At 48.4% G+C, this 21,788-nt stretch overlaps 10 protein-coding genes across 10 annotated transcripts; 4 read left to right on the top strand and 6 right to left on the bottom strand.

The window, feature by feature from the left end:
• Nucleotides 1-375: 375 nt before the first annotated feature.
• N7487_002384 (SNG1 family protein) lies at nucleotides 376-1,713 on the bottom strand (the record flags this gene model as incomplete). Its single annotated transcript, XM_056870131.1, has 1 exon — nucleotides 376-1,713. One exon carries the CDS (start codon nucleotides 1,711-1,713, stop codon nucleotides 376-378), a length of 1,338 nt encoding a protein of 445 aa, XP_056734915.1.
• Nucleotides 1,714-3,149: 1,436 nt separating this feature from the next.
• facB (C6 transcription factor FacB/Cat8) lies at nucleotides 3,150-5,901 on the bottom strand (the record flags this gene model as incomplete). The annotated part of the gene is made up of 3 exons (XM_056870130.1): nucleotides 3,150-4,355; nucleotides 4,413-5,362; nucleotides 5,415-5,901. The coding sequence occupies 3 exons, from the start codon at nucleotides 5,899-5,901 to the stop codon at nucleotides 3,150-3,152; spliced, it is 2,643 nt and encodes an 880-aa protein (XP_056734914.1).
• A 1,942-nt stretch (nucleotides 5,902-7,843) lies between these two features.
• N7487_002382 (SET domain-containing protein) lies at nucleotides 7,844-9,529 on the bottom strand (the record flags this gene model as incomplete). Its single annotated transcript, XM_056870129.1, has 4 exons — nucleotides 7,844-7,930; nucleotides 8,007-8,586; nucleotides 8,647-9,173; nucleotides 9,239-9,529. The coding sequence occupies 4 exons, from the start codon at nucleotides 9,527-9,529 to the stop codon at nucleotides 7,844-7,846; spliced, it is 1,485 nt and encodes a 494-aa protein (XP_056734913.1).
• A 254-nt stretch (nucleotides 9,530-9,783) lies between these two features.
• N7487_002381 (uncharacterized protein) lies at nucleotides 9,784-10,206 on the top strand (the record flags this gene model as incomplete). The annotated part of the gene is made up of 2 exons (XM_056870128.1): nucleotides 9,784-10,137; nucleotides 10,195-10,206. The coding sequence occupies 2 exons, from the start codon at nucleotides 9,784-9,786 to the stop codon at nucleotides 10,204-10,206; spliced, it is 366 nt and encodes a 121-aa protein (XP_056734912.1).
• Nucleotides 10,207-10,371: 165 nt separating this feature from the next.
• N7487_002380 (Ygr210 GTPase family protein) lies at nucleotides 10,372-12,203 on the bottom strand (the record flags this gene model as incomplete). The annotated part of the gene is made up of 11 exons (XM_056870127.1): nucleotides 10,372-10,398; nucleotides 10,455-10,575; nucleotides 10,626-10,805; nucleotides 10,859-11,064; nucleotides 11,116-11,327; nucleotides 11,384-11,415; nucleotides 11,471-11,564; nucleotides 11,627-11,895; nucleotides 11,976-11,985; nucleotides 12,049-12,106; nucleotides 12,168-12,203. The coding sequence occupies 11 exons, from the start codon at nucleotides 12,201-12,203 to the stop codon at nucleotides 10,372-10,374; spliced, it is 1,245 nt and encodes a 414-aa protein (XP_056734911.1).
• Nucleotides 12,204-13,163: 960 nt separating this feature from the next.
• On the top strand, nucleotides 13,164-13,554 carry N7487_002379 (uncharacterized protein; the record flags this gene model as incomplete). Its single annotated transcript, XM_056870126.1, has 2 exons — nucleotides 13,164-13,277; nucleotides 13,339-13,554. The coding sequence occupies 2 exons, from the start codon at nucleotides 13,164-13,166 to the stop codon at nucleotides 13,552-13,554; spliced, it is 330 nt and encodes a 109-aa protein (XP_056734910.1).
• Nucleotides 13,555-14,509: 955 nt separating this feature from the next.
• N7487_002378 (uncharacterized protein) lies at nucleotides 14,510-15,172 on the top strand (the record flags this gene model as incomplete). Its single annotated transcript, XM_056870125.1, has 1 exon — nucleotides 14,510-15,172. The coding sequence occupies one exon, from the start codon at nucleotides 14,510-14,512 to the stop codon at nucleotides 15,170-15,172; it is 663 nt and encodes a 220-aa protein (XP_056734909.1).
• Nucleotides 15,173-15,543: 371 nt separating this feature from the next.
• On the bottom strand, nucleotides 15,544-16,552 carry N7487_002377 (uncharacterized protein; the record flags this gene model as incomplete). The annotated part of the gene is made up of 2 exons (XM_056870124.1): nucleotides 15,544-16,296; nucleotides 16,352-16,552. 2 exons carry the CDS (start codon nucleotides 16,550-16,552, stop codon nucleotides 15,544-15,546), a joined length of 954 nt encoding a protein of 317 aa, XP_056734908.1.
• A 1,030-nt stretch (nucleotides 16,553-17,582) lies between these two features.
• N7487_002376 (40S ribosomal eS12 domain-containing protein) lies at nucleotides 17,583-18,416 on the bottom strand (the record flags this gene model as incomplete). The annotated part of the gene is made up of 2 exons (XM_056870123.1): nucleotides 17,583-17,950; nucleotides 18,110-18,416. The coding sequence occupies 2 exons, from the start codon at nucleotides 18,414-18,416 to the stop codon at nucleotides 17,583-17,585; spliced, it is 675 nt and encodes a 224-aa protein (XP_056734907.1).
• A 377-nt stretch (nucleotides 18,417-18,793) lies between these two features.
• N7487_002375 (coiled-coil domain-containing protein MAD1) lies at nucleotides 18,794-21,148 on the top strand (the record flags this gene model as incomplete). Its single annotated transcript, XM_056870122.1, has 3 exons — nucleotides 18,794-18,956; nucleotides 19,023-19,174; nucleotides 19,232-21,148. The coding sequence occupies 3 exons, from the start codon at nucleotides 18,794-18,796 to the stop codon at nucleotides 21,146-21,148; spliced, it is 2,232 nt and encodes a 743-aa protein (XP_056734906.1).
• Nucleotides 21,149-21,788: the final 640 nt, after the last annotated feature.

The raw sequence follows: 21,788 nt of genomic DNA, 5'->3' as shown, positions 1-21,788 counted from the left end.
TTTAATTACAAGCCTAAATGCTGTACGTGCTGAGTTGGATAGGTCGCAGAATCTTCTTACTAGAAACGGTCTATCTAACCAAACGTATTCCGGTTCAGAGAATCTACAAGGCAAATGGAGAGAAACGCACGGGGTCAATGTTTCCGCGCTTTGGACACGCGCTGTAGGTGCAATCTAGGATGGGGATCTCTCAATTCGTGTACTTGATTAAAATAAATCTGCGGTTCATGAACCTGGGGTGGCTTCCAAAGATGATTAAACGATCGTTAAGCAAGGGATTTTTCATACTTCTCCTTTCTCCTTTCCCATCGATTCCTAGTTTCCCCCAAATTAAGATTGCCCTCACTGGCCACTTCTACTGGGGTAACTTTCTGCTTAGGTAGTACAACGAAGAGGAATAGCCTCAACGGATTCCCCATTTTGTTCAACTCCGCGACGTGAGGTACTAACTGACATCACTGTCTCGTCCATTGCCTCATCTTTAGCTTCAGACCGACCTTCCAGGCCTGCATGGTCTAAGGATTCCTGGGCAGCCACAGCAGTTCTGCAGCGATGTTGCATCGCATACACAGCAATGGGGACACCAATAACCCACCACGAGAACATGATAGGAAGCGCACGATAGAGTCGGTTATTGCACCCACCAGACCAGATTTGAATCAAGACCTCGTATGCCACATGGGAAGGAAGAGCATAGCCCCAGCGAAAGAAACCTGGATTTAACTCAAACGGGCTGATAGTACTGGCGACATTGAGGATGACCCAAGTCAGAACAATAAACGGCATAAACTGAATCGGGATGAAAGCAGTCGTGATATCGAGAAGCAGGAAGTTTATGTGCATCAGAAGCCACATAGTGATCCAAGTCAACACGAACTGACTTCCTCGCTGTCCCCACGACTCTCTGAAGGCCCAGATATAGCCGGCCATTAACAATGATCCTGTAAGGGTGTAGAGGATGGAGGCTATGGTGCGAATCAGGCCGTTGACTTTCCAGGATAATTTGGTGAACGTGTCGAAATGGGTTGATACTCCGTTCAGTGCTAGCGTGAAAAAGAACTGTTGGAGGATTGGCATCACCATGGAGACTGTGTTGTAGAAGACCCTTGTACCTTGTTCTGTGCCCTTGATGTTGATTTCTTCGGCGTGGATGGGGTCGAGGAATGCTTTAAGGGCGGCTGTATTGGAGAAGTCGACGGATGCGGTGTCTGAAGATCCATTATTGGCGTAGTACGTTGACCGTGTTCTTTCGATCAGTTTCAGAATGTTGGAGTAGACTGCAGCTTGCGAGAACACTGGGTACCTGACCCCGTTCCAGATGTAGGTGAGCGAGATCGGTGGGCTGGACCCGGTTGCCAGAGCCGATGCCAGACCAGCTGATCCATGCTCAGTTGTGTAGACAGCCCCCCAGTAGTCACCGCGGCATACGGCTTCTCGAATGTCCTCTGGTTGGGGATATTCGACAAGGGATTCCGGTAGCAAGGTTGGGAACCCATCTCCTTGTAACTGGTGGTAAGCATCTGTCACTGACTTGCCGATGATACCGCCATCGTAGTCCACATAAAGTAAATTGAAGTTGTGGTAACGGGTGGTACTTCGGAATTGCGTTGCATAAAGATAGCACATATTCACCAAAAAAAGAACTTGAAGGAGGAGAAACATAGTAATCAAAGCTGGCAAGAATCGAGGCCGGATCTCCTTCCATGTGCCCATTTGGGGATATGAGTTTGATTCGCGTCTCATCTTTAGTGAATGTAGGGTCGAGAAGACGAGGTACATACGGTGACTGATGCTCCCCTGAAGAGTGAAATTTATAGGGAGTCTCGGAAGCCGATCCCTGTATTACTGACTGGCTGTGTACCCATGGATATTTATGTGAGCTTGGTCATCCAAGCAGGTTGTACCATTCGAAGTATGTGAGCAATGTACAAGTCCGTGGATCAGATTACATACATAGGGGTCCACCAATCATATTCACCAAGGAGTCCACAGTCCCCCGCTGACTCAGCGGCATAACATCTCAGATCGAACTACGATTAGTCGGACTTGTCACTTGATATATCGGGGAAAATTACCCCAAGGAGTAAGATGTCCCTTTAGATTAAGTACCCCTCATAAATTAAGCTAATGACGGAATCATGACCAGCATGCGATTGACCATCTGGCTAGCTGGTGGCCTGCCGATAAAACTAGCGTCCTCGACGTGAATAAAGGCCTAAAAGGTGAAAATTTGTGTACTGGTTTTGTTTTTCTAGGCTTTTCCTCAGCCAGGTTTCCATGTATGACATGCATGCAGTGTTAAATATGGTCTTTGTAACCCGGGGTGGTTTAGGGCAGCTCTTCCTCAGCACTGGAGAGATATTTACGAACAAAAGGGCGGGAAGCCAGTTGCTGGTCCCTAATCATTTTGGCCAGCTCATCGACGGTTACACAAAAAACGACCATGTCACCCATGAAGCTTTTGTGTTTCTGGGCCATATCCGGGAGCTACGTTTTGTTGTGAAGTATCGTGAAGTAACGTTCCAAGAATGGAACTGTAGAAGTTCAACCAGTTCCGGATTAATATGTTAATCACGGACGAAGTGGCTATACATTGAGCAGAGAGGAGATCAGAGAGGAGAGGGACGAAGAAGAGAAAGAGGAAGGAATCTTTATTTTCTCCAAACAAACTGAGGGTAGCTAACAAATAGCTAGTGCAAGCCTGACAACCAAGGCATGTAGGCATATACATGTAGTTTAATTCATGTAGGCGCCCCCTCCCTGTCCCCCAAGTATATCAAGAGGGAGCAAAGGCACCGATTAATAAAATTCCCATATGTAGATCTACTTCGGGTATAATTAGGCTCTAAAATATTGTTGTGATCATCATCAAATTCATATATACGCGATATACTAGGCATTGTATTGCCTGTCCAAAAGGAACTACTATATACCAGACATACCAGCCACGGCAGACAAAAAACATGCTTCCAAGCACAAGAGAAATCAAAGACAGACAAAAAAAGAAAATAGAAGACAAAAATCAAACATAGAATAAACGCGGATAAACGCCCCCATCCATAGGTATCATGAATAGAATATAAAAGCGGAAACCCATTTCAAACCCAATCCTTCCCAAAAAAAAAAAACACCCATCGCTACATAATCAATCAGACGGCCAGACGTCGGTCCCATCCATTAACCAGGGAGAACTCATCGACCTCATCTTCACCATGCATAGCAAAAGTATGGAAAGGATCGATGGTATTGATATCCTCAGGGAAAACCTTAGCATCGGGGTAGGGTGCTAGAGAATCCTCGGTACTCCCCATACTCTCACTTGAATAGCTCAGAACGCTCTGCGCGGTATGTTCTTGCTTATGTACGAAGTCGCCACTACTTGCGGACCACGCCTCGGGCGAGAGGCCGTGAATATCACTCTGCGGGTGATTGGCTAGGGAGGAGTCATTGGGTTTGCGGTTGTATTCTGCTGCAATGGAGGCGAATGGGCCCGGGTCTTCGCCGCACTCTTTGCCGCCATAGATGCCTGTGAAGATGTTGGAGTACCCCCGGTCCATGTCGCTCAAGACATATTCCCAATCGGCCATTGTGATGGCGCCAGCTGTGGGGTCAGAGGGTGTAGAGCAGGACATGGAGCGTGGGTGGTCGTAGCCGACGGACGCGGCTAAGCGGGGGTCTGAGGCTAGATCCAAGGGGGAGTGGCCTTTATCATTGAGGTAGAGTGCGGCGGGGAGCTGGTCAGGTTGGGTGAGAGGCAGGCTGCTCCAGCTTGGGGAGCGGAGCGACTGGGGAATAAGTGGGGGTGTGGCTCCCGAGATAGTGTTTCGGCGAGAGGACTGTGGGGAGGGATGTGTTGGAGGCTGCTTATCACGGGTGGAGCAGGCGATAAGGCGTGACTTTAAGGCCTGCAAGTGCTTCTTGGGGGATTTGCTCGGCTTTTCTGTTGGCGCGACCATCTCCTGGTGTTGCTGCTTGCCCACTGATGGAGGTCTTGCGCTGTCCAGGGAGATCAGAGTGTTGGACAGCGTGCCGAATTCAGCAGCAGCCGCGTTCGACTCTGATTGGAGGTATTGCATGGCGGTTCCAATCAGCTTCTGGCTATCCTTGGCCAATCTGCTATCGTTTTTGACATCAAGCACTTGCCAAAGGAGCCCAAGGCCGGAAAAGAATATAAGCTCTTTCCGGTTGATACAAACAGACAGACACAGACGCCTTTCATCAAGAAGTTCAAGAATTTGAATGATATGCTTTGCTGAATCGGATAGTGCTAGGACAGACGCAGAGCGAATGTTCTCGTCGGCGTAGCAGACAGCCGGGCGATGTATCAAAGATCGAATGAAATAGTACACAAGTGACTATAGCAGAGTCAGTATTTGTTTGTAAAACATTAACGAATCTATGCTGTGACTTACCAGGAGCGGCGATCGGCTACTCGTTACGTTCGTGCTAGGCTTATCCTGGCTGAACTCGAGGCGAAGATGTGGCGGCAGTGTGTGAAGCCACTGGTCTAGTTGCCCCGTCACCGAGCGCATTTTTGAAACACACACATCGTAACCAGATTTGGAAGGGAACAGATCGTCCAAAGCCTTGTTCAAGATCCTTGCAGCTCCGAAGAGAGCGATGGCACTGGAAATGCGAGTGGATTCGCCCGGAAGGGTCGGCAAAAACCCTGTTTCCGTGACATTCTCATCGTCCACATCAAGTGGATAGTCAGTCTCGATATCCTCTTCGCGCAAAAGGACAGGCAGTCCAGTAAGCGCGGAGCAGAATCGGTCAAGAACATATTGCGACCAGAAAACCTTCTTACGAGTCTCATCCTCGAGCGGGTTGCCTGAGCTTTCTTGAGTTTCGTGCATGCCTAGCTGATGGCATATGTCAACACCAAGGGCACGGTAGCGAAGCAATGTACGGTAGTCGCCTTTGGTCATGCAGTAGATTTGACCAAGAACGAAGCATTGCAGGCTGGAAACCGACGTTTCAGTCGAAAACGACTCAAGGGTGGCTGACCAGTTCTCTTCGAAGAACGTCGGGTCTTGGTTGGTTCGTGACATTGATGAAAGAGCAGCAATACCAAAAATCAAATTCAACTGCGCCATCACATGCGGATTGCGCTGGAGATTTTCGGCATTGTTGAGATACTGCTCATAAGCCTTCAGAATGGTCGGACGATGTACCACAGGGTATAGTGGCGCCCATTCTTGGAAGAAGATGTTGATCAGCTGGTCCGACACCAAGCGCGGTGGCGTTTTCACAGGCTGCTTAGGGACACCCTGGACTACCGAGGTAGACAAGGCAGTGAGCGCCTCTGTGGGGACCTTTGTTGCTGATTTACCCTCACTGACAAGCTTGTTGGTGAATACATCTGCAAATATAAGTAAATTGTTGCCATTTGGGAAGGGAAAGGTATAACATACCAGCGAAGCCCTGGGTGCTGGAAAATCCAATAAAAGGGTTATGCGACCTCTGAGATGGTCGGGTCCTCGATCGCTCTACATGAAACACGCCATCCGATGGAGCCGAAGTGGTCGACCTCACTGTCGCAGAAGCAGAGGGAGACCTCGCGGAGGCTGCTCGGTGCGGCGGCGTAAATGAATGTATCCGGGACAAGACATCGATCTTCTCATCCTTCTCGTCTAACAGGTCTTTCAAGTCCTTAACTTCTGTTTCTAGACTCCTGACTCGTTCTTCTAGTGACTCGGTATATCCACGTGGGAAGGCGCGGCGGCTCAGTTTGTCGCTGGTGCGGCACTCGAAGCCCACGTTGGCGCATTGCGAGCAGCAAGGTCGAACACCATCACAGCGGATTTTCTTACTTCGGCATCGGTCACAGGCTTGGGCAATCCGGCTCGTTGTGCCATTTCCACCGACCTTGATCACTTTCATAGGCAAGATACCAGGCATTTTGTGCAGAAGGGGCACACGGGCCGCCGGGGGTTGAGTTGGTTGTATTTGAAAGGCGCCAGAAGTGTAAGCACGGCACTCGGTATAGAATTCTTGGATACTGAGACAATGCAACTAGAGAATCTCCAGTTTGAATAAGACAGGTATGTATGCAGAAAAGAAGCCTAAGAACCTGGGGGGGCGTCCTCGGGAAGATGGGGTCACGCCAATGCTGAGTCAGTTGAAAGTGGAGACTGCTGACCTTCCTCTAGCGCCAATAAACTCGTCGTTGTATCGGTGGTAATTTGTATTCATTGCGTACCTGCTCTGTTCACTTGATCCTTGATTCGTTGTGGGACCCGTTATTTTAACTATTTTGAGAGGCGATACATTTTACCCCGTAAAACCGCTCAAACCCGCCCCGGATTCTTCCTGCAGACCTCGACATTTCTTATGTTCGACGGTTGGATCCCGATCTTCCCGGTCCCCGCACTCCGCATTCCACAACCCTTTAGCTGACGTGGAAATATCTACAGAGTAAGATGGGAATGTAGGCTTTAATGACAAAACAACGCCCCTTTCGGAGTATATATGCTCTGTATTGAGTACTGAGATAGGATTTTGCTACGTGCTAAAATGCAGGGCGCTCGGATTCAACCTGGTTGCGGTAACTGGGCATTCTAGTCCGCCTCCGACTTTCTCCTCTCGGCGCGTGCAGCGGCGTGTCTACCTACACAGGTTGGCCTACGGGGCTTACTATTAAATTCTGGTCCAATGATCGGCCACTGCCCATGGTTAATGTGTCTCACTTTCCACTAGAAAGAAATCGAAGTAACTTCGGCGATCCTTCTAATTAACAGACTGCATAGTAGTTTGTACACGAAATACCACCTCAGTTGTTGGCCACTCGGGGGACCGCTGAAGTCATCTTGACCGAGAATTTTTTTTAAATTCAACTCTAACCATTCTAACCACGAAACCCGAGAAAACCCCAGACTTCGTAAAGTTTAAATCTATACACACATGGCGAAGTAAGATGTGTATAGACTTCATTCACGACAGTGGCGAACCGTTCACGGAGGATCAACCGCGGGGAAGACATCAAATGCAACTAAAGTTTCAAAGGATTTGAGGTAAGTTATATTACTAGCTCCACCTGGGCACCTATCAACTGAATTGATTAGCAGTTGTCATCAGAGCCCAAATGCCCAAAGACACGGCACACAATTCCAATATTTCCAAGGTTAATATCGAGTTAGTACACGATCTCGTATTTGTGGTATTGTGACGGAAACTCCCGTTTTATTCCGCTCAGCGAGTTTTGTCCGAGAGATCAGCGAACCATGGTAACATTTAATAGCCCCACTAGGCTCCGGCCTGTTGGATTTGTGATCTACGGCTGTGTTCCTGCGCTCCACTAAAATGGACATACCACATCCCTCAATATTGGCCACTTCGAATTGTAAGAAAGTATGCTCTCTTCCGGCATACCTATTAACGTCACCGGTGTGTTCGAGAAACTCAGTTTACGAAAAAGCCATGCGATGCATCCATGGCTAACCCGGTGGATATTCGGTGTTCCTGCTGGTTCCCCCGCATGTAGCTCCCGACCCTGTACCATGTAGATCATGATATTCATCAACCCCTTTTACAACTCCATGATTTTCAACTCTAAACGTCATAGCCGTAAATTTTTCTGTCTTTTCGTCACAATTGAACGCTAGTCGCACCTACACATGGAATAGTTCGACGCGCTACGCTACGGGGGTGTGGGGCTCTCAACTTTCTTTTTTTGGAGATAATCTGGCGGAGACTAGACTGACAAGCAAAAGATTGCACATTAGGTGCATATGTAGGAAGGCCCCGGATGCTTCAACGTGTCCATGAAGATGCTATTTGTCCTCTAGCTTGTAGTTCTGTCTTTCTCAGACCCATCAATAAGATACGGACCCTTAGTCTTGCATCATGAAAAGTCATCGGGTTCGTCCGGCTCCCCTGTCTGTGCGTTGAAATACTCGGCCACCGTTTTAGAGGCCAGTAACTCTGTCCTCTGCATGTCATGGTCAGTTGTGGGGAACTAGAAAGGAGATGGTCCTGCGAGGCAGTCGGCACATCCGGTCGCTTACCTGTTTTATTAATTCCTCAACGGCCTTCTCCAGCAGCTCCCCTTCCAAGACCCGGAACTGGGTAATCGAGGTGAAGATCCCAGGTCGGAACATGGAATGCAAAGCGGCTTTATCCTCTTGCATTTTCGAGATAATCTCCTCGGTCTCCTGGAGAAGAGCGAGCTGAGTTTCGAGCCGTTCGAGAAGCAGTACCGCAGCGCGAAGCTGGAAAATCTCCCATAAGGGATCAACGGCGAGAAGCTCGTGGAGATGACTGGCTGATTGGATCTTTTCGCCTTTCCACGTCGTTTCCAACTCCCGGCCGCCGTCGGTTGTCTGTGCGATCCCAAAGTGAAGCCCGTCTTCTTCGTTCACGCAGGCTATCCAGGCAAGCCCACTCTCCCACGTTACTTCTTCGGAGCCCTCGACGGCCAAAATTCGAATTCCCGAATTGTTCCGGCAGAACATCTTCTTTGCGATGCCCAGAGGGTCATCCTCGGGGATATCTAGATTGAGGCATATTTCCCGCGCTTCCGTCGTCCCGCTTTCCAGAAATCCATAGGAAAATATCATCTCAGATGCGGGCTTTTCATCCCCGTACCTGCCATGCCATGTGTCAGCCAAATCCTTGAAACCCATGTTCATCGTAGAGCAATCTCACGAAATCGTAACTTCGTCTCCGGGCTGGATAGTCTTGCCCCATCGTAACTGAAGAACGGCATTCCTCTCCGAGTCTGCATCATACAACGCCTTGACCCCATCGCCGGAGACATGATTGGCCATATCAACACAAGGCACCATCGCCAGGCCACTGCCGGGTAGATCCAGCATGCGCGACCGATAAGCCGCGTCAACATATTTCCAGTCATCGATTGTCAATGTGCCGGTCTTTTCATCCCACCAGCTCCGCTGGCACCACGCGATACCCTCAGTTGCCTGGCGGAGCTGTTCAAATTCCCGCTCAAGGGATACAAGCTTCGCATCTAGAGCTTCTGCAAGCGACGTGCCCTGGAGGAGCTCTTGTTCCTCGGCGGTATAGAAGGTAGGCAGAGGGAACGATGGAGGCAGGAACTTCACGTATTCGGTCCAGGGATTGGAGATACCGATTGTCTCGTGTGCTGTTTGATGATCGGGGCTGCTATGGGATAGTTGAATAAGTAGGAATATTAGGATTGCCCCTCTAGCTGTCTGTGTATCTTAGTTGGTTTTCCCATTGTAATGTAAATAGATGTTGGGGGAGGAGCAGGCCTTACTCTTCCAAAGTCGCCGATTGCCTCCAACACGTCGCGCAAATACCTGTCAGTTTTGGCATGATTATGGACAGTCTCAAGGGATAAAACTAATTCGGGAGGAATTTGTAGGAGTATCTTGGGTTTTGTATCGTTCTCGCTGCTCGTCTGGGTCTCTGTTGCGATGAGGGCACTGCCTTTGTCCGCACCATGTTGATCAGATCCAATCTTATGAACTGCGATTCCTTGAACAACGATCCCGTTGAGCCTCTGCCAAGCCGGCAGGGATTCGATCGGGATGTACTCGCGTTTCATTGTGAATTGGTTCAGAGGTTGGTGTTGTCCACTTAAAATGTCGCGCCGATGACGATCGATGTCTTATCGATAAGCCCGGCTCGAATCGGCTCTTACCCTTTTGGGACAAAATACCATTGCAGCATGGGGACGTCATAGCATTGAGTAGATATAATCATGAAGGCCAACGCTCTAGCCGTCAAGTATTTTACAACTACTCACAAACCGTTATGCGCAATCAATGTATCTCTTTTGCTATGCCAATGCTGCACAGCATGTCTGTTTCACGACAACCTTGGCAGGTCATCCTACCTTTACAGTCCGCCATACACCCGCCATTTCTCCGTGCACAATTTGGAGTCCGACATTACTCCATCTTCGAGGATTGGAAGGGGAGTTCGGCGGAGAATCACACACGCAAGCGGTCTGAAAAGGGCGATACAGAGGATATACACTCAGAGGCAGCGGCCTCTGGATTAAAGGAAAGGAAAACAAACCAGGGTCTTGCAGATGAAACCAAGTCGCATGGAATGACGGAGAGGGGCGGGACCAAATATGGGAGGGAGGCTAAAAAGGAGTACCCCAAAGCGCCAGAGCCGGTCATTGGCATGAATGACGAGCGGCCCAAGGTCAGTTCAATTGAATTATTGGGAGTTCATGTCGCTGACTGCACCCCAATCTTACAGAAGGGTAGTTGAGACCAAGTATCTTGTGGTGTTCTATGGCGTTCTTCGAACTCGGCATTTCACTGTCAATGCCACAAAAATTTGTTATAGTAATGAATTGGAGTAGAGAACGAGGTCATAAGACATTTCCAGTACTAATGTCATATCATGGGAGAGGCTGTACATAAACGGACTGGTCTACCGACCAACCTTGAAGGATAAGATCTGCAATGGTAATCAGTCAATCAACCGTATTGTATAGTTTAGCGGGGGGTACTCACATCGTGTTTCCCAACTGCCACAATGTCATCCTCGGAGACTCGAGTTCCACCCACTCCTTCAACATAGTTGATAGGCACATCACCCATCACCTTCCGGGCAACATCACCAACGGTACTGTTTCTGTGGGATGTTAGATAGGCTATGTCAGACTCGTAGTAGGGAGTACTCACTTAGGTACCAAAACACAATCGCGGAATACGGCGGTTCCAGTGCCAGAGTTGAATGTTGCCACGTTCCGGACGGGGAACACTGGTACTAAGCCCAGAAGCTCTGCGGCTCGGGAAAGACATTGAACAACTCCAGTAGATCCAAACCGATACAACACCATGTCTTTCATGTTCTCAACCCGACTGGAGCGAAGTCGTTAGCAACGTTATAACCTTGCTATGAGCACTGAACATACGTTTTCAATTTTTCGTCCATCTCTTTGAGACCTCCTCCATCTGGGTCGCCCATCTCGATCAAATCTTCTCGTGTGTCGACAAACTCACTGCCCTCGACATACTTGATGTACTCCTGCTTTGCTAGCTTCCGGAGGAAAACTTCAGATATGGCAGAACAAAGCACAATGCTTTGGGGATCTTGCATTTTCGCAATTTTACTGATGTTCTGTAATTCCTGTTAGCATAATATATCGGACATGAGCCAGGCCCCTCGTACCTTGTCTGCATCTGGGTGGTCGATCTTGTTCAATGCGAACACTGTGGGGAATTTCTCGTCGATAAAAGCGTTAACAACAAGCTCTACGGTCTCATTTGACCAATCTTCCAACGGCTCTTTCAAGGCAAGTTTATCCATAAATCGCGCAACAGTGGCATGGGTACTTCCATAACCGGCAAACTGTTTCTGCAATGTGTCGACAGGGTTTGCCTCTGTGCTAAGGGTCAGTTCTGTGTTATAGTAAATAGCGCTGCAAAATTTCACTGACTTAATGCCTGATGTCTTCTCTTGATAGAACCCCTAAGGATAAATCAGCAATTGTTCTTCGTTTTGTTCTTGGCACCTGCAAACATACCATCTCTCCATCAGGTTTCCTAGCACCCATCGCACGATCTCTGATCGCAACCACTCAATGTCTACTGATGGATCATATCCTCGAGTAGCCTTTCCTGTCGATATTTATCAATATCCAATTTGCGCCATCGTATTCAATCCAGCATTCCCAACTAACCTTCAGCATCTGTTGTCCCGCTCACATCCACGACGTGAATCAAAGCATCGGCGTGACGAAGATCGTCCAGAAACTTGTTCCCCAGTCCGCGACCCTGATGCGCGCCTGGCACAAGACCTGCAACATCTAGCAACTCAATCGGCACGGAACGTCGGCCTTCGTGGCAGCCTCCATAATTGGGCTGGCACCGATCCGAAACATTGTGTCGAAGGCACGGGCAGTCGATCTGAAGGTATCCGATAGCTCGCTGGGGGTCAATGGTTGTGAAGCTATCGGGTGTCAACACAGCCTGCGCGATCAACTGCGATAAGGCGGAGATGCTCGTGTAGAACAATCGGGGTGTACATACGGGAAATTTCCTGTTCAGAGCGTAATTGATCAGGTTTCCGACATTGATTGCAACTGCATTCCGTTTCACTTACCGACTTTCGAAGTCGCATCGGTCAAACTGTTCAATGTCGTGGATTTTCCACTAGACGGCTGTATGCCCCTCGCACCTGCGGTTAGTGGGGTGATGGAACAATGGAGGGGAACAACATACCTTGCCAACCAGTCCGATCAGCGGATCTCGAGGCATATTGCAGGATATATGTGTCGAAGAGCAAAATATCCTCAGATTAACACAATGATCAGATTCACCAAGTCTCCACAGGCCTCAGAGTTGACTGTCTTTCGATAAGAAACATTTTCTGCCGTTCAAAAAAGGCAGGCGGTGATATTGATGGCCCCATGCTTTTATGCCGCTTTAGGACGCCGACTACTATTGAACTCCTTGAAGCCTTTAATTAATATCCAATGCATCTATTGTGGAGAACATTCTGTGATGGTTTCGATGGTTTCAGGATAGCAACTGGATGCTCAGCGCTCTGGCCATAATTCAGCCGAAACACTATGGCCAACGGTTGTATATATACTCCCCCTGGGGCGATGGCCCCCGTTGTTCTATCACACGGGAGCTAGGCGATACAATAGGCTTGTATCGAGCTTAGGAGAGTACCGCCAATGGTTGATCCGTCAAATGTCTCCAATCTTGGGACCGCGGCCAAAATGTACTGAACAACTCGAGGGAATCAGGGGCATTGCATTTCCAACCGGTCTATGACATCTTGGCCGTTCAGCTTCAGGGTATCTATTGACTTCTTAACAGGCCTCGGGTGGTCATTATCAGAGGCAATACATAGCATCTTGTCCTGGAAGAAAATGAACAGGCTTGCCACCTCAGGTGGCCCATCAGCTATGACGCTAAAGCCCGAGTTTTGTCCAGCTAATTATTCTGCTGTTAACTCGAAAATCCGGAATCTCCAATAGATACTATACTTCCAAGATGAAGCAGGCCCCAGCTGGTTCCGGTGGGGAGAATATCCGTGGCCCTGGATGCCATGTCGTCATTATAACAAACGTCACAGCGTATTGCCATCGACAAAGAAGAGGGTAGATATATAAACCCTTAGTTGCATTTCTTGAAATTATATGTTTCAGATTCGAAATTATATCCGGCCACTTCTGACACTTCGTCACATTCACAACCAGACGCAAAATGACTGACGCTACTTTCCACACCACCATCCAGGACCTTCGCAGGGCCGAGTCCAAGCTTTCCCAGTTGCATGGTGGTAACCCCCCAGCGGACTCAAATGTCTCTAGAATGAAGGTAAGTCACCTACGATACAACAACCAAGTAGAAAATAGATCACCTAACATGTTATCTATAGTCCATCATCGACCAAAACTCCAACAAGGCTGCACAAATCGATAAGATCAAGGCCAACCTGCCTCTGCCTGATCAACCACCAGTTGCCAGTGACTGGAACTCCCTTGACCAGCGTATTACTAGCATTGGCTCTGGAAGTTTAGAGTTCCCTCCTGATAACAGTGGCCTGCGTGGGAATGCGCCTGTTGGCAGAAGTGCTAGCGAACTTGGACTATAGGGTATCGATGGGCTGTATCACCTTCCCCCTAATGCCACGACCCGTTATCTGAGTACATAATAATGAGATTCTATTATGTGTACGCTAGGTAGTCATTTGTGTCTATGTCATTACGAGCGACTAAGTGAATTTCAAAATTTCCATTCTGGTTGATAAGTGTATATCAACAAGCAATTGTAAAAACCAAACACTTGATCGTTTGTTCTATCGAGGACTATCAAATAGTACAGATTTAGAAGTGGCTAACTATGTATGATTTCATATAGAATCAGCATAATCTGGATGTGTTTGAGCCAAAACTACATAGTTATATGTACAATAAACATGTAAAAGCAGTTTCGCTACCACGACGAAAAATGTGCCATACTTTCAAGCCTATCTTAACATAATATTAAATGTTAATAGTTATTTGAGATAACTACACTTGTATGTAGAGTCATAACTATGTATCTATGGATAAATATATTTGCCTTGTTTGCATGTCAGGGGTCTAGGCCTGACGTCAATGCCTCCTCATAACAACGCCCACTCTTGTTTGGAGATAGATTCAGACAAGTCTGGAAAAGCATGTGGCGCACAGGCTTCCTCTTTGATGCCTTCTAGAAGCACGAATACATCAGAGGGGAGCCTATGCTCCACACCCTCTGTTCTATCGGTTTCTCCAACCACCAAACAGAGTGCCTCAAGCATAACTAGTTGACGCGACTGCTCCTGGCCAACAAGATTGAGCTCGCATATATCTTGTAAATGGCCCTGGACAACGTAAGTATGACATCAATGCTCTTTGCTGTACGACCAGTTTCCATAGGAGCACCAGATCGTGTGGTTCGCACTGCTTTCTTATATAGATCTGCCATCACGACCATGTAGCATCTATCAACTATCTCCATTCTCTTTCCTACCAAGCAACTCTACAGTGCCTTGTTCTACTCCCTTACACTTTTTCCATCTCATCATGAATATTCAAGGCACCCCTCTTCGTCCCGGCAACCGTGGCACCAAGGTGACCACCGATCCTCGTACACAACAGCGCATTGAAGAACCGTCCGGTCCAATTACCAACGACTCACTTGCCGCCGAATCAATCCGTGAAGGCGGCGGCTTCTCTGGCAACCGTGGCGCCGAGGAAATGGGCATGTCGGGAAATCAATCCACAGTAACCAATGCCAACACCTCCACCTCCATCAAGCTTCCCTCCGCCCCATTTGGTGCCCAGCGTCAGAACCGTCATGAGGAACAGAAATACCCCGAATGCGTGGTTGGCCAGGGCAACTTCCCTGGCACACACATGGATAACTCTGGGTACGCCGGTGGCTCAACTGCGGCCAAAAGGGAGATGGGCATCAAGGCTGGCGAATACTCTACCGCCAGCGGCAGTAGTGGTGGCAGCCAGTTCAACGACGTGACTGATATTCGAGCGGGTGGTCTCCCCTCCGACGATGTTAAGAATGTTAGCTTCAACTCGGAAGTTAGCTCAAGCCAGGACCCTGGCCGTGAAGCTATCAGCCAGTTCCAGCACAGCAATGCCCATACTGCTAATGACTCTGCCCGTCCTCATCAAAAGGGTATTGATACTCATACTGTATATGAGCACTTGGAGAGTGATCAGCGCGCCTAAGTCTCCTTACTTTGAGATGGTCCATCTTTTTATTGGGAGAATGCAAGTTAGCGTGCTTTGATTGAGCTCGGCTTAGTCTGGGGCTATGATGCACTGTGTATGATTTGTGATTGCGTACTTATATACAATAACACTTGAAAATATGATCATTACATTTGTTTCAATTATTTACTCACCATTAGTTTATTTGGTATTTCCTCCCACTTTCTCACTAGGATGTGTATTTTTCTACACGACATATTTCTTTTTAGAGGTCGAAGAGAAGCTTCTGATATATAATTGTTTAGTTCAATGGAGTCAAACGACCGCAAAAGAAAAAGTAATATTTGATTGATCAACGAATGTACAGATTAAATATATATATCGGGTTATCAAAAGATGCGATAATCATCCTCATCAGATTCCGAGCCCGAGTCGGAGTCGTAATCACTAGGAACGGACTCTAGGAATTCATACCCATGTCCTCTCGCAAAGTGCGGTCGGGTGCTTTCTGAAGGAGCAATAACTATCCTCAGGGGCACCTTCATCGTCTCATCCAAATCCACATCTGGATCCTGACCATGCAGACGCTGAGCACTCACCCTATCCAAAGACACTCTCCTCCGTCTCCAAAGATATCTCCCCAATTCAAGCAACCCGATGGTGAAAATAGCTATCCAAACCATCACTAGGAGAATAATCACTGTCGTAAAAACTTCCGGAAGAGCATACCGCGGGAACGTCATGGCTTTTGATTTTAGGGTCGTGAAAGAGAAGCGGTATGCGAAAGGCGAGATTGAATGGCCCGATGAGGAGTGGGAGAAAGGTGTAGGCGTGGTGTGTTGGCGCTCATTGTTTGGGGCGTGTTTTGTGCGCAGGTATTGTAGAATATCGTTGTAATGACCTTGTCTCTGGGCAGCCGGTGAATTGATTGGGCTCTCCTTGTCTTCCGGGGAGTGATTTTGTTGCTTCCCCCTCGTTTGTTGGTGGTAGGGATTGTGCATTGGCTCGGGTATTCCTGGGGATGCTGGGATCAGGATTGAGACTGTTGGTTTCCCAGATTCGGAAGTTCCAGTTTTATAGCGATTGTTTTGTGTGTCTCGCTCTGCCGGTTTGTTGGTTTGGCTGTGAGGCCATGCTGGGTTCTATAGATGGATATAGGTAAGTCGCCGAGTCGACACTATAATATTTGGTACTTACCCCGTTGTATTTGACATATGGTGGGTCGGGTAATAGATCGTATGCCTCTTTCTCAAAGACCTTCCATATTCCTTGGGCGTTGGAATCTGGGAATTGTTCTGTTTTGACCCATTTGCTAGTTCGGATAGGGTGGGATGTAGTTGAATGAGCGACAGCCAAAATAAGCGCGAGTGTTAAGACGGAGGGGTGATTGATTTGCATTGTCAAAGATATAAAGGGCGAATTGGCTAAATGATGGCCGAGTATATACAGAAATAATGAATTGCGCGACGCAGTACGAGGGTATTCAGTTCTTTATATCATTTTTCGAAGACAGGAGATCAACCGCAAGGGCCGTGCCTTGAGCACAAGGAAGAAGCTGGGTAGGACAAAGGGAAAACCCCCATTCTCAAATCCAGTGCCCAATACCAAATATGTTCCTGGATCTAGGCTAACGCTAGAAGATCTGTAAGCTTAGGATAGGATTTATCCAGGGCGCTATACTTAGTGATTGGCTGGAATTGGCATCTGGTGCGCTTGGGGTATGCACTTCATCCCTTGTTTGACATCAAGGTCGAGGGGTGCAGTGATTGATTATATTGATTGGTGTGAACTGAGAACGCCACGGTAATAGTTTATCTTGCGATGCAAGGCTAAATGCCCAGGGCTTGGCTCTTCACACCACGGAGTACGGAGTATGTGTATTAAATTCATCGCCGCCCCACCTGCTATGTACAATTCTTGAGTTTGCCGTGTGACTGATTACATTTGTGAGAATTTAGGGTTGATCTGCTTGGACTGCCAGCACTATCGAATATTGGAGGGGCTTGAGACCAATTTCATGTGACCCGCCGTTCTATCGCACAAGGAGATTATACCGTCAGACTTTTCAATTACATCAATTCGCAGGCATAACGTGGTCTATGCATGTGTCACGCTGTCTGTGGGGCAATACAATTATTGGGATTTGCATGGGATGTCCATTAAAATTAACCGAGACCTTACTGAGAATCGAGTCTATGAGGTTGGTGATATCTCATTGGAATTCTTGCCTTTTTCGTACACCATTGAAATAACGCCGAGTTGGAACAAAACAGCAAATATAGAAAGATGCCCATAGGCCGGACCCCATAAGACATGCACCGTCTGAACAGACGGTATCAGAAACCTGTACAACCAGAGAACCCACTCGCAGTGACCAGCGTGGGAAGAGCAAATAACAAAAGGTAAAAGAGACAAGTCGAGAACATTTTTAGACTGTCAGCTTCTTGAGCTCCTTCTGGGTCAAGCCAGCAAGCTCCTCGAACACCTTGGTGAACTCCTCATCATCATCCTTCTTGCCCTTGGCGGCCTTGGGGGTAACCATGACCACACTGGTAGGGCGCTTGGTAGCAGCGGAAGCACCGAGCTCAGCGCGGGAGGTGACAAAGACGTAGGGAATGCCGTGATCCTCGCAGAGGACGGGAATGTGGGAGATAACATCCATGGGGGAGATATCGGCAGCGAGAACGACAACACCGCTGGGGACACCGATGGGGGCGTTGGCGGCGGGGATGGGAGACTTGCGGAGAGCCTTGACGACCTCCTTGACACCACGCTTGAGAGACTTGTTGACGGCAGCTAGAAGATAAAGGTCAGCATGGACGATCTGGAGATAAGAAAAAAGTTGCGCAACCATGCGATCAGTAGACATGGACGATCCGAAGATCCGATGAAAATCGACCATGCCCACTGATAGTGAAAGAGGTAGGTAGAATTTTGCAAAGACAGTGCACATACCCTTCTTGACGCTCTTCAGGACCTTCTTGGCCTGCTTGTCCTCAACCAATGGGTTGGCGAACGGCACGAGAGCACCGACGGGGCGGTCGACAGCGGCGTCAACCTCACCCTCGCCCTTGACAGCGACAGCAGTCCCCTCGACGCCCTCCATAGCCTCAGAGACAATTTCCTTCTCTACTGCATCGACAAGAGCAGTCTTATCCTTCTTCTCTTTCTTCTCCTTCTTGACCTTGTGCACACCGTCCTTCTCCGCACGCTTCTCCTTCTTCTCAGCGCGGTCCTTCTTCTCGACCTTGTCCTTGCCCATGATGACGATTGTGGGGTATTAAGCGGAAGAAATTGAGTAAAATTGAACGAGAGACCGAGGTGAAAGGAGACGAGTCACGGGTGAGGGTGGTGAACTGAGAATTCGATGCCAAAATCGAAATAATTTTTAAAACGGCGCTAACCCTCTTTCGGGCGCAGTTCACTGCTGACATAATCCAAAACAAGGCGGGCGGTACCCGCCTTTAACCATCTTCCCTTTGATACAGCTCGAGGATAAGTTGCGCAATTGTGTTCTGCCTCATGCCCCATTAGACAGCAATTTCCGTGGGGCTTACGACAGCCGAAACCTCAAAGTGAGCTTTGATGGGTCTCCATATTATTTTTATACAACAACTGACCTCCCCTGGTTCTTAATAGATGGACAATAGCCAGAACAGCCGACCGGCTTCCCAGCTCATTGCTGGATTTGGCTCACCCTCGACACCCTCCGGTGCACGGAGTACAATGCGCCGATCGACTGCTTTGCGACAATCTGGCCGTTTTGCCCAATCTCAAGCCCAGTCCCATCAACCCATTCATGGTTAGACCATACCCTGCGCAGACTGGTTTGAGAGTCCCTGGGCGGCAAACTGACTGGTATATATAGACGCGGAAAAGGATGAGCTACGCGTCCAATTGAATACTCTCAAATACGAGCTCGAGAATATCAAGCAGGAACGAGAGCTGGAGGCTCTTCGCCACGAAAAAGAGACCCGCGACTTGCAGTTGAAAGCGGATGCAGACTTTCGGAAAGCTCAGGTGAGCAACAACAAAATTCTCGTTTCCACGAACTCAAACTGACAGTCTTTGCTGCAGGCTGCTGAATCTTCGAATAATCGGGCTACCCATAAGAGCGACGAACTCGCAAAGGAATTGAAAGAAATTCAAGACCAGGCTTTGAATGACAAACTTGCGTTTGAGCGCAAGATTAGAGGCCTCCAGGACGAGAATCAGAACTTGCAGGAAGAGTTTGACGACACTCAAGCTCGACTTTCCGACCAGGAACGGCAGTTTAAATACCAGATCAACGAGTTAGAGACAGTTCGCGCTTCTCTACAAAAGACGATCGAAGAATTCCAGAACGATATCCAAAATGCCAGGACATCGCAGGAATCAACACAAGAGAAATTATCACAGCGTGAAGCCGAGGTTGCTGAGCTCGAAGCGGAGAATATCCGACTGAAGGCCGAAGGAAACGATGCTGAGACTTTGACAGTATTAAAGAGAGAACTTTCCGAGCAGGTCAATCATATTCGGGAATTGGAGTCGACAAACCGTGATCAAACAACGGAACTGCGTCACCTTCGAAAAGTTTCGAAGAACGTTGAAGTTGTCGAAGAACAAAAGAGATCAGTGGAGAATCAGCTCCAGCTGATGAAAGGATTTGAAGCAGAACTTAACACAGTTCAGATTCAAAAGCAAATGTTGGAAGATGAGCGGCAATCTTGGGTCAGCCTTCTACAGGAAAACGACCAGCCGGCAGAGTTTGACTCACCAGATGCTGTCGTGAGGGCGGTAGTTCAAGGACGAATTGAGATCGCTACACTCCTCGATCGCCTGGGAACCGTTGATGCTCAATTACTTGAGAAGGACGAGGCCATCAAGAGCCTCGAAAGCGAGAAAAACAATCTTCAACAGGAGGTGGAGAAACTCCGTGTTGCAAGTGCCGCCTCTGCAGGAGGACCGGGTGCCGCGGAGGGCCGGCTTCGAGCTCGACTGGAGCGCCAGCGTGCGCTTGCAGTCAAAGAAGTTGAATACCTGCGAGCCCAACTCAAGACATTCGATGCCGAAGAGGCCACCATGGGTGGAGATCAATCACAATTCGATGGTCAAAAGTCAGAGGAAATCGCCCAGCTGCAAAAGCTGGTTGACGAATATCGCAGTGAGCTTGAAAAAGTTCACGAAGAGCTGTCCAAGCAGGAAGCTCCAAAAGAGGAAGAGCCAAGAGGTGTGAAGCGACCTCTTTCTCCCACCAATAATGAAGCCGAAACGGAGCGTATTGCTGTGCTCAGCCGCAAGAACCGAAAGCTCCAGGAGCATCTCACCAAATCAGACCAGGCAACGACTCTCGCTCGCCGGGAACTAGAGGCGGCCAAGTCACAGATTAAGTCTCTGAAGGCCAAGTCACGAACACGCGTTCTTGAACTACGCGATAATCCGACAGCTCAAACCGAGCAAATTAAGATGACTACTCTTGCAACTCTTCAGTCTGCAAACAGAGACCTCATGGCGCAGCTGCGTGGTGGCCGGACCGATGTCAAAGTCGTCCCCGTTAGCACTCTGGAGAGCATCAAACTCGAAATGCAAGACATGGAGCGCACCGTTGCCGATAAAGAAAAGCGCATGCGCCGACTGAAGGAGATCTGGACAGCCAAGTCCTCCGAGTTCCGGGAAGCCGTCGCCTCTCTCCTCGGCTTCAAACTTGATTTCTTACCGAACGGCAGAGTGCGTGTCACTTCCATGTTCCACCTATCCTCCGCATACCGGCACGGCGACTGCGATGCACCTTCAGACTCTGGTCCCGGCAGCATGGGCAACGGCGAAGAAAACTCTATCGTTTTCGACGGCGAGAACGGCACCATGAAGATATCGGGTGGACCGAACAGTCTGTTCGCCATGGAACTTAAACCTCTTATCAAATTTTGGGTTGAAGAAAGAAAGGACATTCCGTGTTTCCTGGCAGCTATGACCTTGGACTTCTACGACAAGACCACACGCGCTGCTCGGATGTGATATGTCGGATCAGCATCATATTTGCCAAGGCCTTTTCTTACCTCTTCCATATCTGTATTTCTGTGATTCCCCGGCACATGTTGATTTGTGCTATGTTGTTTGTTCTTGTCATTGAAGGTCCACTCTTTGTTTATGCAGTAATTAAGTCAACACTGCATACCTACATCTTTCCCCTCTTTGTCTCAATGAGGGTCTTGCAGACAATCCACCATATTACTGTATACCCGCATACCTAATATCCCCAAAAGGCTTCATATTATGTTATATGTGTATGGGAAAATATTTTCCTTGTCCGTTTTAGTGCTCACAGCTACAATTTAAGGGCAGTCTACGTATACGAGCTGCACACTTTGATATCCAGGAGTCAAGCATTTGATCTGCAAGACAAGAGAGACAGGCGTAACTCTCAAAATCATGACCCTAGGAGAATGGTTGTTTATTCCTATTTAGGATATATCTCGCTGCCTAGGTTTCTTCCCTCTACTAGCTTCCTAAGCTCACGAAATAATGTAGCTCCATCTAGGTTCATACCTACCTAGGTAGGCCTGCGGGTGGGGTGCGGGCGCAGAGTCTAAACCGGATTGGTCTTGACACAGAGTACCTCGGGGCGGGAATCCATTAAGGTTATCTCCACGCCATG

The sequence above is a fragment of the Penicillium crustosum genome (genome assembly GCF_028827405.1).
Source record: "Penicillium crustosum strain IBT 35664 chromosome Unknown utg000001l_segment0_segment0, whole genome shotgun sequence".
Taxonomy (NCBI): Eukaryota; Fungi; Ascomycota; class Eurotiomycetes; order Eurotiales; family Aspergillaceae; genus Penicillium; species Penicillium crustosum.
The sequence above is the reverse complement of the archived record's forward strand: the minus strand, read 5'-3'. Positions and strand labels throughout refer to the sequence as shown.